The sequence below is a fragment of the Sphaerodactylus townsendi genome, linkage group LG02 (genome assembly GCF_021028975.2).
Source record: "Sphaerodactylus townsendi isolate TG3544 linkage group LG02, MPM_Stown_v2.3, whole genome shotgun sequence".
Classification (NCBI taxonomy): domain Eukaryota; kingdom Metazoa; phylum Chordata; class Lepidosauria; order Squamata; family Sphaerodactylidae; genus Sphaerodactylus; species Sphaerodactylus townsendi.
Window position 1 is genome coordinate 94,528,698 of NC_059426.1, and position 17,676 is coordinate 94,546,373.

The 17,676-nt window shown below is 42.9% G+C and overlaps 1 protein-coding gene across 2 annotated transcripts; it reads right to left on the reverse strand.

The window, feature by feature from the left end:
- Nucleotides 1–2,568: 2,568 nt before the first annotated feature.
- PRRG4 (proline rich and Gla domain 4) lies at nucleotides 2,569–15,883 on the reverse strand. 2 transcript variants are annotated; one of them, XM_048483307.1, is made up of 6 exons: nucleotides 15,732–15,883; nucleotides 14,659–14,771; nucleotides 10,628–10,791; nucleotides 7,562–7,610; nucleotides 4,767–4,902; nucleotides 2,569–3,877 (listed from the first exon to the last, which is right to left on the reverse strand). In XM_048483307.1, the coding sequence occupies exons 2-6, from the start codon at nucleotides 14,759–14,761 to the stop codon at nucleotides 3,661–3,663; spliced, it is 669 nt and encodes a 222-aa protein (XP_048339264.1). In that variant the 5' UTR covers nucleotides 14,762–14,771; nucleotides 15,732–15,883; the 3' UTR covers nucleotides 2,569–3,660. The 2 variants fall into 2 exon arrangements, with proteins under 2 accessions (XP_048339264.1, XP_048339263.1); XM_048483306.1 differs by lacking the exon at nucleotides 15,732–15,883 and adding an exon at nucleotides 15,554–15,649.
- Between the last annotated feature and the right edge of the window lie 1,793 nt (nucleotides 15,884–17,676).

Genomic DNA, 17,676 nt, shown 5'->3' on the forward strand with positions numbered 1-17,676 from the left:
GCAACCTGTGTATATAGTCTCAAGTAACAACTACATGTACTTTGTATTACGTGTGCTGGTATAAAGTAGTTATAATTGACCACAGTGTTTCCGCACAATTTGTACTGTACACACAATACAAAATCCAGATATATAATGATTATATATGATGATTGGCATACAGTTTGCCAGTGCTGTCGAGAAGCCACTATTGCATGTGTTCATTTTGAAGCTCATTTTGGGAATGCAAGTATAACATGCTTGCAATATACTTGAAAGAAAACATAGAGTACCCCTCAACTTCAGAGATGCAATACATTTACAGTGTGCTATCCTGAATTTTGCAGGACAGAGTTCAATGCACACAGACTCTTTTTTATTCAGTTGCCATAAAACTGGTACAGAATTGAATAAGGATTCACTCACTCTTGCTCACGGGAGGTGCCTCCAGAGACCACATCACGCCCGTGTTGCACCGTTTGCACTGGCTCCCTGTTGAATTCCGAATCGTCTTCAAGGTACTGGTGTTAACCTTTAAGGCCTTACGCGGTCTGGGACCTTCGTACCTTAGGGACCGTCTGGCCCCATATGTCCCACGTCGGTCTCTGCGTTCGGCAGAGGCCAATTTACTGGAGGTCCCTGCCCCCGCTATGATGCGGCTGGCCTCCACTAGGGCCAGGGCTTTTACGGCCCTGGCCCCTGCCTGGTGGAATGTTCTCCCGCCAGCTGTCCGGGCCCTGCGGGACCTCAGTGAATTCCGCAGGGCCTGTAAGACCGAGTTATTCCGCCGGGCTTTTGGGGAGGCCGGCTGCTGATAGGTGCCCATTAACAACTGAGATCCGCTGTTCCCCCCTCAGAGTCAGAGGAGTGAAAGGTTGAACGCCATCTGTTTTAAATGTTTATAAGCTTGGAGCGCTGCATTTTAACTTGTATAAATTTTAGTATTTTATCTTATTTATCCACTTGTATGTATTACGTTGTGAACCGCCCTGAGCCCTCCGGGGGAGGGCGGTATAAAAGTGGAACAAATAAATAAATAAATAAATAGTGCAGGGGTAGGATGGCATCTGTGGCCTGCCCGGTGCCGCCGCTTCTTGCGCTGTGGGAGGAGCAGTGCTGGGCAGGGAAACCCCCTCTGCCCGATGGAGCAGGCAGCTGGTGGGGAAGGTGGGAAGGTAGCTGCTCTGGAGGGACAAGCCCATGCTACCTTCTGACATCCAGGAATCGGAGGGCAGTGTGGGCATGTCCCTCCAACCCTCCAGGGCAGCACTGGAAGGAGAGGTGAGTAGAGGGGACGTGAAAAGTGGCACCCTCACGCACGGAGCCGCCTCCAGTTCAGCCCCTCCACTCACCTTTCCTTCCAACACTGCTCTGAAGGGCTGGAGGGACACGCCCACACTACACTCCGACCTCCAGGTCATGTGGAGCCGCAGTATAAGCCTGAAAGAACCACACATGCTCTGTTCAAGCTTTTGGGCAAAGTTAGAGAACAAAGAAAAGGTGGAAACACACACTCTTCAGGAGGTGAGAGAGTTAGGAGTGTTTTATGGTGGTAGCTTAAGGGCTCCTCTCTGCACCCCCTCCCTTCTGCCAGTTACTCCCTTGCAGCTGTGCTCTTATACATGGACAGAGCAGTTAACAATAAATGAAATCATGAAATGAATTGTGGGGTGGTGGAAATTTCTCCACACTCCCCAGTGGAACCCCAAAACAGCTTACCCATATATACTCGTGTATAAGCTGACCCGCATATAAGTTGTGGCACCTAATTTTACCACAAAAAACTGGGAAAACTTATTGACTCGCGTATTAGTCGAGGATGGGAAATGCAGCAGCTACTGGTAAATTTCAAAAATAAAAATAGATACCAATAAAATTACATTAATTGAGGCATCAGTAGGTTAAATGTTTTTGAATATTTATTTCAAAGAAAAACAGTAAACTATCTGTGTAAGTGGAAAAGAGGGTCAACAAAAACAATATGGTCTCAACAATAACTTTTTAAAGTACAAAAACCTTAATTCAACCAGCAGCCAAGTTAAAACACAAGAATTAAAATCCTTCAAAACTGGATTTTTGGTCAGGGGTGGAATGTTTATGTTAGCAGTACCAACATTTCAGAGTATTTTTAGGAGACCCTCCTGATGATACCACCCAGGTTTGGTGAAGTTTGGTTCAGGGGGTCCAAAGTTATGGGCCCTCAAAATGTAGCCCCATCTACTATTAGCTTCCATTGGAAAAAATGGGGGATGGGGGCACCCCCTTTGGGGATCCATAACTTTGGACCCCCTAAACCAAACATCACCAAACCTGGCTGGTATCAGTAAGCGATTATCCTGATGATACCACCCAGATTTGGTGAAGTTTGGTTCAAGGGGTCCAAAGGTATGGACCCTCAAAATGTAGCCCCATCTACTATTAGCTCCCATTGGAAACAATGGGGGATGGGGGCATCCCATTTGGGGGTCCATAACTTTGGATCCCCTGAACCAAAGTTGCCAAATTAGAATTTAGTATCATCAGGAAAATCTCTGCTGAAAAAATCCCTGAAATATTGGTGCCGCTAGCCTAAAAACCACACCCCCTGGCGGCTGACAAAATACACCTGACTCACGTATAAGTCGAGGGGGGCTTTTTCAGCACAAAAAATGTGCTGAAAAATTCGACTTATATGCGAGTATATACAGTATCTCATTCTCTTCTGTTCCATTTTATTATTGCTAATGCAAAAGCAAAATCTTTCTAAGTATATTTCTGTATTAGACACTTGTAGGCATTGGGGTGCTGTGTGGTTTCTGGACTGTATGGCTGTGTTCTAGAACATGGCCATACAGCCCGGAAACCACACAGCACCCCAGTGATTCCGGCTGTGAAAGCCTTTGACAATACTTGTAGACACTATTTGCACATTTTTAGTGTGAAGGAGGCTTAGCAAGCCTCAGAAGTTTGTGGTTTAATTTAGTGATAACGTTTGCAAACATTAAGTGCTTAAAAATTGAAACAATTCTCTGTAACTGTTATCTTCATTTGAAAGTTTCTATAACAAATATTCCAGATCTGCACAGCAGTCATGTTAGTTTCTTATCAGGCAATAAATAGTACTCATCCTGAAAATGAGAGCGTAAAGCAAGGGGGCAAAGTAAGTGAGAACTGAGTTTCAGCCATATTGCTTTGGTAGTGTGACCTTTTAAGTCAGATACATAAGTATAAATTTTGTTCAGAGTCCTGAATGAAATATCAACAGAAAACCAATTCATCTCAAACATCACAAGTAGTTAAAAATAACAGGGCCTTGTTACATTTACACTGCATCATTTATACTGATAATAGTTTAAAATGCAAAAGGTTTTTGACAAAAATTACTATTAAACTTCAGTTCAAAAGAGACAAGAACATTGGCATATCAGTTGGCTCAAAATGTGTTGAAGCCACCTTCACTGCAGTACTTAGCACCTGTAAAGAAGTATGACAAAACATTCTTTCATCATTGGACATCAGAACACTACAAAAGGATGGCTTCCTTGTTCTCTTGACACACTTTGCTCCTTAGGTATGCTGAAGAGCCACATCTTTGTCACGCTGTGAAAGGCTTTCCTGGAGCAGCCACAATACTCCACCAGATCAGCTGCAAGTTTTTTTAGTCAAGATTTAGTCGATCTTTCAAGAAGTCATGTTTATTCATTAAGGGCCAGGAAGTGAGAGAGACTTCTTAAATGCTTTAAATCTTCCTGAAAGGCCTGGATAGGGTGGGGGTGGAGCATCAAAATCTCCCCTTAGTGCCACTGCCTGTTCATAGGTTGGCAGTCCCATGTGTTCAGGGGACGGGGAGAGAGGATTTAAAGAAAATTCTTCATGTCTTCTGAAGATGGAAGAATTATGCAGCCGGCAGCCTGTGTGCCTTTAAAAAAAAGGAGCATCTGAAGAATGGCAGCAATTTTAAATCAAGCATTACATAGCATTTCACAATACTGGCGTCTGCCTATAAGCACTGTAGATTAAAACTTCTTTCTTTGCTCTATCTAGCACCTTTCAATCCATCAGGACAAAGAAAAAGGTTGGGATGGCCTTGTGGCTGCACCTTTCACTTGCTCTGGGATTGCCTAAGCTTACTTAAGCACATACAGCAAGACTGGACAGGAAAAAAGCATATAACTTAATTATCAACACATATTGCATTACTTATCCAAAGATCAAAACATATACATCAATAGAAATTAAAGGGTGCTTTCACGTGAAGTTTTTACTATTCACTTTACACTTTAAAATTCCTATCAGGAGATACGTATGTTATCCCCTCCTGCACTTTTACCATTGTGGTATCAGCAAACGTTAGTAATTACAGTTGCAGAGTCCTGATCTTGATATTCATATAGAATTTTCCTGTTTCCATTTATTTTGTACATCTTACTATACAAATTTACCCACAGAATTAGACAGGTACTAAGATCTCAAAGAGGATCCCACCATTGCTTCTTTTATACAAATAATGCAATTTAGGTTTCTTGAAGCTGTTACCAAAAAAGCAAGAACTTCTAAAAAGCACATCTATACCAATGAATTAAACTGTCAACTATCTATAAATTCTTTGGTGAAACTCATCATATACTTTGGACTTAATTCACTTCATTTGTTAGATTTTTGCATGCATATATACATACTTAATCTTGAAATGTATTTAGGGTACAGAGCTTTATGCCAACACTATTAAAATGTTTAATATATGTTTAAACTTATTAATATGTTTAATATATAAATATATTGAATAATTCCAGCAATCAGTGCCTTACCGTGGTTGTTGCCTTCGTGGGCATTTTCTTTTGCAGAGATAATAAATTAGTAAGCCAGTTATTACCAGCAGTACTCCAATTGCAATTAGACCAATCAGAAGCAGTATAACATCGATCCTCTGTGCTTCCTGCCCATCTGAACAGGCCAAAATAATAAAGCATATCAGAAACTTGCACTGAGTCTAGATTTCTAAGTTTTACATCCTTTATTCACTACTATATCAAAACATTGATGTATTAGTGTTTTAAAATGCCCAAATCTGGTCCTGATTGATTCTGAAAAAAGTATAAATGCAACTTTACATAAATCCATGTTCTTTAGTAATATTCCACCCTGAGCATCACCCATATATCCCACAGGAGTCTGGGGTGGGGGGCGGAGAGACATGAGGAGTGCTGCCACATTGATGGCATGACATCATTTTTGGGGGCAAACTGAGAAGTGACATTACAGCACTCTAGGGCTGTTTCCGCACGGGCAGAATACAGCGTCCCAGGGACGCTAAAAACAGAGTCCCTAGGGAGGGGTCCACACGGTGCAGCGACGGCGGCCTCGCAACCCCTGAGTGGCGCGAAGCCGCTGTTTCTGAACCTCGCTCCCTGGGCGGGGTTTTTCGGAAACAGCGGCTTCCAACCGCTGCCATGCGAATGGCAGCAGCTGGAAGGCACCATTCCCCCCTTTCCTGAATGCCTTACCGTCCCTCAGACCTTGCGCGTCGCCCAGGCCAGGGGACACGCCCCCCTGCCCTGTGACTCCAGAGCTGTCGCGCAGGGCAGGGGGCATGTCCCCTGGTCTGGGCGACGCGCCGGAAGGTCAGAGGGACGGTAAGGCATTCGGGTGACAGTGCAGCCTCAGCGAAGGCTGCGCCGTCTTCCCCGCCCCTACCGGGATCATTCGTGTGAATGGTCCCGGGGAGGTGCGTCGGCATCATATACGCCGACACACCCCTTGAGCGTGGCCATGCGGAAACGGCCTAGGTTTCAGCAGAAACTATGATTACCAAAGAATTTCTGCTGGGTGATGTCATGCCATCAACTAACACAATGGAATTTTTCCTTCATTCTCCCACCAACCCCCCACTGGCCTATCAAGTGGCATTAGGGGCTGGGATGTTGCTGGAGAGAAGTCTACTGTTACAGTGGGCATCTTGGCAACCCCACTAAACCCATCTCACATAAGCCCAAGTTTTACTGGAGAAATACGCATTATGAAAGACATAGAGTCACAAGGTTATGAGGAGTCAGAACAAGATTCCCCATGCAATGGCACATGCAGATTAAACGACTGGACAAACTGGCTATTTAACATGCTGGGAAAGTTCCCAGTGGCCCACTGTTTTAGCAAGCCACTAGCAGCCAGGAGCAAGCAGACCCAAGCCCCAGTAGTTTTGCAGGGGCTGCTCAGTTTGAATCCTTCACTGACAATAATATTTGCATAAATGTTCAGTTGCTACTTCTTGCACCAGTGCCAGTGGGTGGCAATGCAGGAGAAGACAGTGAGTGAACCTCCCCCAGGGGAACTGGTGTCTGTAATCTGAACATCAGTTGCAATTCCAGGAGACCTCCAGGCCACACCTGGAGGCTGGCAACTCTATGCATCCCATAGTCTGCTAAGTAGACAGAAGAACAGCACATGCACAGGTATCATGCAGTATCTGGCAATTAACAGTACAATCCTATGCAGAGTTCCAGATGATGCTCATTATTTCATTGGCAATTTCTGTTGCATTACCCTCTAAGACTCTTTCAAGAATTGCTTGGGTTCAAAGGTAAAAGTGAGCTTCCATTGTTCAACACGATTCAATAACATTTGAGGCAGTGGTGAGATTCAGCTGGTTCATACTGGTTCAACAAAACTGGTAGCTATTTTTTTTGTGTAGTTTGGCAAATCGGCTGAATTAATCCCACTACCCTAGGGGAGGGGGAGTGTGTGGGCTTTCAGAGCTGAAGCAGCCGGGAGCCTTGCAGCCAGGCTGCTTTGAGGCACTAAAAGCTCCATCCTTCCCTCTCCCAGGGAAGGGGGAGCGACGGGGCTTTCAGAATCCCAGAGCAGCCGGCTGTTCTGAGGTGCTAAAAGTCCCATCCTTCCCTGCCCCAGTGGAGGCGGGTGAGGGGGCTTTTAGAACCCTGGAGCAGCAGGCCGCAAGCAGACGTCTCCCAAAGGCCATGTCACTGGCCCAGAGGTGCATAGCCCAATTGGTGGCCAGCCGGCCCCCCGTGGGGGCCTCTGGTAGCCGAAACCCAGTTGGAGCCCGCCCAGGCCTCCCAGCTGCTGCCCTAGCCTGGGCAGGCCACATCGTCGGCCCAGGTGCGCAGCCCAAACTGCAACCAGCCACCCCACTATGGGGAGCCTCTGGCGGAGGCTGCCTCCCCCCCGGGCCTCCCAACCAATGCCGGATAATGCCCCCCCGGGCTGGGCAGTCAGTGCCCCAGGCACACAGCCCACTCCAAGGCCAGCCGCCTCCCACAGCCAGCTGGAGAAAGAAGCCAAGCCCTTTTGGTGTCTGGCTGGCTGGCCGGTCTGGTGGCACTTGGGCCAAGCCGCAGCCACTGCCTTCCCTTGCCTCCCCCTGGCCCAATATCGAAAGGGAGGGCACAGCAGCCAGGTAAGTGGGCAGCGTGGGGGAGATGCAACAGGGGCACACTGGTGGTTAAATCATTAGAATTCCACCACTGACTTTAGGTAAATATGACAATACCTATGCAAAGACAAGTACATTCTGATTACATTATTGAAAATAATTATATTTGCAACATAAAAAGCAAAACTAAGATGTGCTTTGCTTTTATCTTACCTGGTTTTGTTCCAGGATTTCTAGAGACATAAGCGCTCCAAAAAGTCTTCTAGAAAAATAAAAACGATGTTCTTGAGAATAAATCAACAGGAACATAGAGGGAAATACACTGTTGTACGGTTAAGAAAAATATCTATTCAGAACTCTTCTTTCCCTGAGAGCTGCTCCTGATTAACTCTCGATTGAATTTGGTTCAGAATGTTAAGATTTGCCTTCATGCTAATATTAACGAAGCTATTTCCACAAGTATCAATATAGATAAATTGCTTTGGGCACAGCAGACCCAACGTTTAACACAATACAGTATGAAATGATTCCTTAGCCATGGTAGCATTTGCTCACCTTGTAACTTCTGGAGATATTGTACTTGCTTGTATTAGTATAAAAGTTAACATTTTCCACGTACTTATCAGAATATGGGCTTTAAAAATCAGACCTTGTTGAGCACGTGTACTGGAAAGAATTGGCCTTCCAATCACAGGACAGTGCAACATGAGCTATTGCTGGCAAAGGCTGACTTTTTTGAGACTAACATATGCTGAACGATTGCATGAGTGAGCCTTATCCACACCAGTTTTGATGGAGTACTCTTCTGGATTCATGTGTTGCAGACTGAAGCCTTAAGGTTATGTAGCAGTGAACTCCCTGGGCTCAGCATCTGATGTAGTTTGCATGTATATGTCTGTTTACTTATCAAAACATTTATATACACCTTTCTCCATAGCTCAAGGTGGCTTATAGTACATAACTAAACATCAGACAATACAACTCCAAATTCTCCCCCCTAATCTAATAAAATACCTGAAACCTATATTCAATTAAAAGAACTGGTGAATAAAACAGCCTCCTAGAAGTTTCCCTTTGCACTCTTGACCTCCTTGGGGAGCCCAATCCATAAAGCAACTGCATAGAAAGCACAGGCCTTTGTCAGTGCCTTTGATGAGGGAACAACAGGAACTTGGTAAGTTGCAGGCCATAGCTTGACACAGGAAGAATTCGTCTTTTAGATATATGGGTATCTTTAAGTTAAATATTTATTTTTAGAAAAGCTAGATTTAAGCTGGGGTGAAGGGGGGGGGGAGAGATGAGAGAATACCATGTACATTTTTGTGAAGTCGCATTTGAAACCTTGAAGATGGAATGATTGTGATCAAGCTGCAAATATTACATCTTGCTGTCTGGTATAAGATGTGACCACGATTCTGCTCTTAATCTTAATTAATTCAAATAACTGTCATACAACAAACACTCATTCACAAGTATTCATTTGATGCTCAAGATGCAAATGTCTTCTCTCTAGATACCAAGTCTGTTGCAGGGATATTAGATTTTCCCAGCAACAAATCTGAAAATATTAAATATGGTCACTTTCTTTTGTGGCATATTCAGTCCTAACGTAAATGACCTGTACAGAGTGATTAGGCAAGTGTGACAAGTATCTATAGATAGTAGCTAGACTAATAATTAACAAGTAATACAACTACTCTCACACATGTCATTTTGTGATTTTTTTTTTATTTTTAAAAAGCCTACATGCTTGGTGCCTGAATGCTTCCTTAGTACCCAAGGTTGCTTACGTGGTGATTCTCCATAAGGACTGTATCTGAGAAGCTAGAACAAGTTTCAGCCAATGGCTTACTGAATTTATGCCTTTTTGCAATTATCCATGCTTGGTTTTACTATGCTTTTTTAACCAACTTGCAGAATTAGCTTGCATCCAATTTATGTTTTTCTTATTACTAACTTATCTTTGTTTTATGGGACACTAGGCTGAAAGAATAATCATGTCTGTGAGTGTCACTGGGTGTGATTGTGTCCACTTAAAGGCCATGCAAAGACAAGCTACAACAAGCTGTTTAATCTGTTCCATTCCCTGTAACAAACACAAGTTATGAAACCAGAAGATACTTTTCCAGTTTGCAGGGAACTCAATGGGACATTGTATAAGTGATTCCCTCCCCCGCCTCAGCCCTTTTACAGTGGTGTCTTGACCAAGATACTGAAGAATCCCCTGGATCAGTCCCCCTCCCCCCAAGTTTCCAGAATCAGTTAACTTCAACCTTCTGATAAGAAGAAGCTTCCACTAGTCTGCCCCAAATAAAAGGCCATTCTTCCAAGAAATCTGGAAGAATCCACAGCTCTCCTGGATGTAGCTAATTCCTATCCCATTCCTATAAAAAGAGGATGCAATCCAGGAGAAGCCTGAAGCAGAACCACCTTCACCACTTGTTGGGATTTTCCAATTTGTATTGTATTGATGGCACCTAAAGCTGGACTAAATATGCATGGAGGCACGCCTATGTATGACTATGTGTGAATGGAATACAGAGGACTGCTTTTGAATCTTCTTGGTGTGAACTTAATAAACATTACTTCTGTATTCAAGAATTTAAAGCCTGGCTTTCTCTCTGTATCCCTGCCTCATATTTGGGGGAAAGTTCTGCTAGGTTAGAGTGGATTTGGCAGAGGCTTCTCAGCTCACTGTGCCTTGACTACCACTGAGTGCTGCTAATGGAGGCAGGGATTTGGTGCAATTACCAAAAGGTAACAAGAGGAAGCAATAGTGGCACCCAGGCTGCTGCAGCACTATACATGTCTGTAGCTGTACAAGTGATTCTTGCTGGCAGTGGCTTCTGCTATCCACTTACTAGCTGTGTTACAGCAGTATCTCAGTTGCTCTGCCACTGCATCCCAATGCCCTCCAGCGAAGGCTCTCTTCAGTAGTACTCAGTGGTGATGGCTTTAACCCTCCTGGTGAACCATCACAAGATCTACCAATATCCAGTAAGCCACTGTAGTACTTCAACATTCAGTTAGTGTTAGTTAAAAAGTGAATCATGTAGATGTGGAAGAGCTTTTAGGGAATTCCTTGTTCCAGCACATTCCAGATCTATTGATCTCTATGAGTAATAATTCTGGTCCCTTTAAGGACCAACTGCACTAAACTAGAACTAACCAAGTTACAGCATCCCAAGCAGAAGTGTTCTTGATTAGTTACTGAATGTGTGAAATGGCCTTTGGCATTGACCTTTGAAATGTCTCTATAAAAGTCACCAAAGTAATTACCATTTCTTCGGGGTCATCAAAAATTTCTCTCGCTTCCTCGTAGTTGCAGAGTTCTTCACGGCATTCTCTTTCAAGATCATCTGTGTTAAATATTTCAGGCTCAAGTACATTGTCTAGAAGTTGCCGCCCAATAAATAAATTGGCTTCCTTTGCTGAGGTGAATACTGAAAAAGATAATTGTAAAAAATACACTATAATACAGCAATCTGAATCTATTTAAAGGATTTACAAAAGGCTACTGAGTGAGATTATGGCTGAGCTCCATTTCTCAAATGGAGGCTTCTGTCTTGTTAGTCAGCCACATATCTTTGGTCTCCAGGTGACAACTGGGACTATGATTGTTGTCCTAGACATAGGGTTAGCTTTATTGTAGCCCCCACCCCCCCTCCGGATTGCAAATGGGCAACAGCTTTTTCACACACATCCACTTCTCATTGTCTATTCTATGAGTCTGTCTACAAGTCTTTTACTTGCCCTGAATTCCTGGTCACCTGTCTCATGTGCTGCTGCATCTCAGTATACTGATTTTAGTCTCATCCTAAAAATGTCATCTTTGTTTTCCATCATTCTGTGCTTCATCCCCACCTTTGAATCTTGAGCTCTGAGCTCACTGGAGCCATTCTCCAACTTGACAGCAACTGACTTGAGAGCTAATGAGGCACTAATTCCTGAAGGAAGGAAGATATTTTGAGGTTTGGTTGATTGGAGGGTCCCAAACTGAATTCCAGTGCTGGGTCCAAGGCTCTTACAGGTCTCAAGGAGAAAAGGGTATAAGCAGATGAAAAGAAAGCCAAGAAGTGGTTATTTGACTCACTTCCAGAGTCCTCTTACAACTTCCTCACTGCCATTGATTTCCAAACAGTCTAGCAGAAAATGGACTGCTTCTTTTTCCTTTTATCTCAGCAAGGAAAAATGCAAGAGATTTAGTTTTGAAAATGAAAACAGGAAAGCAGAGAGAGGATATTGCCCTTGTGAACTCTATAGCTATAAGCTTGTTGATAGTAAAATAAAAACTATCGTTTCTGGTTTCATCGTTTTAAAAGTATAGTTATTTCTAAATGTATTTAGAACAATCAGCAAGCTTAAAAATTTAAACCAGGAACATAGTTTTGGCACTTCAGAATATCTTGGTAGAGTCATACAGGAACAACTGCTTAAATGAAAGACCCCTCCCCATTCTACAGTGTTTCATTTGTACAAGCCATCTTCAAACATGATGTTACACAGAAGACTGAGAAAACGTTGCAGGGGAGGGGCCACAAGAACAATGCCTGTTTAATGTAATGAGATCTCTTTTCCTAGCTGCCTTCAATTTTGCCTAAAATTTCCTGCTCAGGTTCATTTCCACAGCATTTTTATTTATTTTTGTTGAAATTAAATACACACAAGCTACTTTAAGATGTCACAGTTACACAGTTCTAAATAGCACAGATACACCAAACTCTGGTGAATTTCAGAAGGCCTGAAATGTATTTTCTTCTTGTGTGAATACAGTATTCTTTTAAATCCAAAAAAATCATACTTCAGCAGAAAGGTGTATGTGAAAGGGAGGTGTGTGTGTGTTGTGTTAATGTAGCCATGGCAGCTACAACAGGAAAGCTTGTAGTTGGCTACAGATTATAGTAGTATGAACCCAGCTCAAATCTGATACTAGTGTGATATCTTAGATGACTTCAATTCTAAATGTATCTTCTCAGAATCCTGTTTAGATCTATTCAGTGGCGCTTAATCCCAGGAAAGTATTCTTGGGATTGCACTGTACATGATTTAGGGGTTTTTCTTATTGTTCTATAACATTTCAGAAAGTTATTCATCAGTTACAAGACAATCACCCTTATGCTTCTTTTTTTACTCTTTGTGTAACATTAATGGAGAGTTGCCTTTAAACAGCAGCAAGAGAGGAATCGTATTAGACACATTTTCCAATACTTATTTCACTTCCTTTTTATATATCACAAAAAAGAAAATACCAAAAAGAAAAAATAATTGATAATGAGAAGTGCAGGTGATGGGAACAAAAATCTGATTTCTACATGCTGAAGAGGTAGATCAGATTGGCTTTCTCAAAATTATTGGACTGGAGAGTGTCTTCCATACTTGATATTAGTTTGTTCTCTATACAACTTAACCTATTTGTTGTTATCACTCGATCAGTAGGGGGAAAAAACTATGTGTTCCCATTATTTTGCAAAGTCAATTTGGAATCAGTGGGACTGGGGTGCTGTGTGGTTTCCGGGCTGTATGGCCGTGTTCTAGCAGCATTCTTTGCTGCTAGAACACGGCCATACAGCCTGGAAACCACACGGCACCCCAGTGATTCCGGCCATGAAAGCCTTCGACAATACATTGAATCAGTGGGACTGTTTACAAAAAATGGAATCTAATGTGGACTGTGCCACCCACAGGGACAGAATTACTGGGAAATGATTTTGTTTATTTTGATTTTTATGTTTAGGACTTAAGCCAACAATTTTTCAAAAGATACATGACAGGGGAAAATGGTGTAATAGTGATCTCAGGAACAGTAAATTGAAAATCTAAATAGAAAAATTGTAAAGGGTTAGCCAAGAAAAAAATAAAATAGAACCAGCACTAAGATTGACCTCAGACGTTTATACATATTGGCAAGAAATTATATGATCTGGAAAACCAATGGACTATTTTTACTTTAAATTATATTTGAGGGTATTTATTTCCAGTTGCTCCTGTGGCTGCCTAAACCAGATTACAACACAACAATCAAAATCAACATTAAACACTGCAAAAATAATCAATAACAAGTAGTAGAAGATTGGCATCAGTCTCACAATGGTGAGACAATGCCAGTGATTCCCATAAGCAGCAAATAATTAATGTTGCAATATATCCATAGAAGTAGTCAGATAAGAGTACAGTAAAGTCACAATAAAACAGTACCCAAATAAAGCAGTTCTATCAATAAAGCATAAAGTAAGTTCTATAAAACTGACCAAATACTGAAAACACTTCTAAAGGTCAATGTCATATTACAAGCCTTCATCAAACAAAAATGTCCTCATCTAAACAAAAGCGTCTTCACCCAAACAATAACAGATTAGGTTCCAGGTGAACCACTGCAGAGAGCAGTCCATAATGAGATGTTGCCTCTAGAACAGCCCTGTCTCTGAATATCATCCATCTTACTCCAGAAGGCAGGAGAACAAATAAACTGACAAGTAGAGCAGTATTGGAGAAGGCAGTCCTTCAAGTACTCTGGTAATATGCCATTTTGAAAGCTTTAAAGGAAGGACGCAGCACTTTGCAATGGGTAATAAAAACACAAACAACTATGTGCAAATCTTATTTCTCAGTGAAATGCTATGGAAGCAATCTGAAGGAGGTCTACTCAAAAGTAAGTCCTGTGTTATCCAGGTCTTACCAGCAAGAAAATGTCTTTAGGATTGCAGCCTGTAGCTCCCATACTAACCAAAGTCACTAGAAGAAGAGTTGATTTTATAACCAATTTTTCCCTATCTTCAAGGAGTCTCAAAGTGGCTTAAAGTAGCCTTCCCTTCCTCCAACAGGCACCTTCTGAGGTAGGTGGGGCGAAGAGAGTTCTGAGAGGACTGTGAGTGGCTCAAAGTTACCCAGCAAGTCTCATGTGGAGGAGTGGAGAAACAAACCTAGTTCTCCAGATTAGAGTCTGCTACTCTTAACCAGACTGTGTCAGTCTGGCTAAAAGAGGAAATGTATGCCTCTGTTTATTATTATTTGTCTCATTCTGCTATGACTATCACAATATATTCTTGGGATCTGTTTTTCACATAAATGAACTATTCCTTGAACTGTGACAGAGTTTTCTTATGAAATAGCACCTGGACAAGTCATCTCCACACTCTACTCAACTCTCTGAATAATAAAGGAAAGTTAAAGCTTTGCTGTACAAATTATTATTTTGTATTGTGTGGCTAGCTTTGTGCTTCAGATTGAGAGCAGAAATGCAGTATCAGTTAATATATTTTTACAAAGTACAGTTTTACAAAGTATAGGTTTTTTTTTAAAGGGAACATTACCTTCGTTCACTGCATCTCTGGATTCCTTTAGTTTTCTCTGGCAATGTGGAAATGCAAGTATTGTTAGCAGCAGATGAAGCAACAATAGGTAAAAAATGAACATAACCTGGTACCTGTCAAGAGAAGACATGTTAGTCATTAGAAATCTTTCAAATCAGTCACAAGTCTTTGTAAGAAATATGAATGAATATAATGGCAGAAACATGCTATGAGCCACCCCCCAAACCAGTCTAGCATGCATAATATCATGGTTGCATAATGACAGATTGCTTTCAGAAGTTGAATCTTCAGTATCAGAGGAATAAAATTGCTTAAGATAAGGCACCATTATTATATATGTTAGAAAGTTTATCTGCCAGGACATTCTTGTAATGTGGAACCTTTAACAATAATCTACTCTAGCTAACAAAATTCCAGAACAAACACATTGCAACTATTATTGACAACATGAAGCCTCATTTGTCAACAGACAAATTCTTGGCCATGCGTGACTTGTGGCCAGTACCACCAATTGAATCTCTCTCCCGTGGAGACTCAATTGGTGATATCGGCCACAAGTCAGGCATGGCCAAGAATTTGCATTCCCTGGGATTCCCCCTCCCCTCCCCTACAACAAACTCTTGAAATTTCCCTTCCAAAGTCATCCACTGTGCGTCTACAAGGTTGCTGTTCGAGAAACGCTACGGTCAGAGTCTTCTCCGCCCCTCGCAGATCTAGCTGCAAGGCTCTTCAGTAGCTACACGGCACACAGTTGTACTCGACTGCCGGGTCAAGTGAAATTGACCAGCTTTAGAACAAGGATTTCTGTAACACCCGATACTTCGGTTCCTCCTCCGTCTCCGAACAACTAAAAAAGAAGGCTCCCAAGCATTAAGCGTCCCTACGCGCTTCGCACATTTGGTCAACAACTGTGACGCGAATGCAGATTTGTTGGTTCCAGATTTCTGTTGGAAGACTCCATCGCATAGGCGCTCAACAGCGCGTCTCATCCAGGACCTCCCTGGGGGCGGGGGGGAAGAGCTAAATGTCTTGCTCTTTCTACAAAGTTTCTCCTTTTCTTCTCCCTAACGTACCTGCTGACTGCAAAGCATCGATTCCAGGGCACTCCACACAAGTCCAGGGTAGAGATACCGGTCGCCTTCTGTCCGGAAGACCGCCGAGTGGGTAGAGTAGCTTCATGACCTCACCGTTGCTGCCTTTGTAGCCGCCCATCTGCATTCCAGGCAGACGCGTGAGATCAGAAGGGGAGGATTTCGCAACAGCAAGCCGGCACAGTGCATGCACTTCCCGGTGTGCAAATGCATACAGCTCCTGGGTTGCAAATCAGCCTCGTCCCTCCAAGGGCCGGATCTACATTTTTGGGGTGGGGACAAAAGTAAAAAAAAAATGTTGACCTCTATGAACTGTTAATGAATGATCACATTATTGTAACTATCTGTAATGTCTGAATATTCCCTCAACCCCTCTGCAAATATAAAAACCCAACCCAAGGAGAAACCTTTTCAGCCTAACTTTTACCTGCACATTTTTCAAATAATTTTAACAGGGAAACCCCAAACACACCTCATGCTCCTTCAGCACCTTGATAAAGTACAACTCAAAAAAAGCTTTATCTAGTAATCATGCTGCTAGAAGCTAAAATTATTAAACTGAAGCTACCATACTTTAGTCACTGGAAAAAGCTCAACAGAAAATACACCAGTGCTGGGAAACTTAAATACAGTAGAAACAGAAGAAAGCTCACCATGAAATGGACTGACTACATTACCTGAGCAGGGCTGTTTACAAGATAATGTTTTGGATGTAGTTGATCCGTAAGTCAGAATGTGCATAACACACTTGAACAGGCCCTCTATTCTTGTGTCCTCGTCCCCCCCCCCCCATTTCTCAAAACCAGACTCTCTGGGGAATGCCAAGCCTATTAGATGAGGAGGTAGATTTTAGCAAAGCCAAAAATAACAGTTCCCATAAGTGGGGGGGGGGGGCATCCATTCTATTCCCCTCCTTTCCATTTGTCTCCAGGCTGCTCCAGGGCTTGCGTTGTTTCAGAAGAGCACAAAGCAGGAAGTGGAAAAGAAGGGTGCATCAGGCATTCTAAACTATTAATGTGCACCAGCCCTCAAAACTCTTCTCCCTCATGAGTGTTTAGAATGTGTCCTAATCCTCCCCACACCCCAAGTCTCATGTGCCCAAAGTCTACCATGGCCACTGTCAATGTGCAATCCTTGAAGGGGGTGGGGGTGGTAAGACAAGGCTGAAAAGCGGAGGGGCCTTGGCTGGGGGAAGAAAAGAGGTTAGCGAGGCCAAAGAAGTTTACCTGAGGGTCTATATCTCCCACTGCATAGACCTTGAGATCTTTGAACACTTCCTTATAAACCTTTAGCTCCCTCTCCTCTTTGCTTGCAATAGTCTCATCCAAATAACAGCTGCAGCTTCTGCGTTACTAAGGGCTGTAACTCTACTCTGAGGCCTGGAGTCTCCCTCTATCTTACCCTGCCTCTTAGCAGCAGCCTAATGGGGAAGTGAGGCACCTCTACAGAACAAGTCCAATTGAGCCTACTCCACCTTCCACCAGCAGCCTAACTGGGGAAAAGGGTGTGTATCTGTGCGCTGTAGAGCAAGCCACCTCTGTTGGGCAATTAAGTCTCCCCTATCTCCTAGCAGTAGCCTAAAACTGGGGATCAGTGCATGCACACTGCAGAATGAGTGATCTCTTCCAAGCAATTGAGCCCGTCCCCACCCCCGCTTCTGCCACTGCCCTCTGTATCATTCTAATGCAAACTTCAAGATGGTGTGACTAAGGTCAGGCCTGATTCAGATACAGGCATACAGTCATGAACCCTAGGCACCTAGTTAGCTTTTCTATATCAGATCATTCAAAACCCAGCCAGAGATAAACCTCAATAATAGCAGAAACAAGCTTACACTACACTTTTGAGTGGTGTAAGTCTGCAGGCTTAGAGGGTGGCATTTCCGGGCTGTAACGTCAGTGGAAGCTGTCTAAAGTTGGCTCTGCTC

What these genes read in the sequence shown, in the direction of transcription:
- PRRG4 (XM_048483306.1), bottom strand. Translation starts at nt 15,624, where the DNA reads ATGCGATGGAGTCTTCCAACAGAAATCTGGAACCAACAAATCTGCATT. An exon ending in GTCACAGTTGTTGACCAAAT is followed by an intron (nt 14,772 to 15,553) that starts GTGCGAAGCGCG and finishes TTCTCTTGACAG; the next exon opens with GTACCAGGTTATGTTCATTT. An exon ending in CAGAGATGCAGTGAACGAAG is followed by an intron (nt 10,792 to 14,658) that starts GTAATGTTCCCT and finishes TATCTTTTTCAG; the next exon opens with TATTCACCTCAGCAAAGGAA.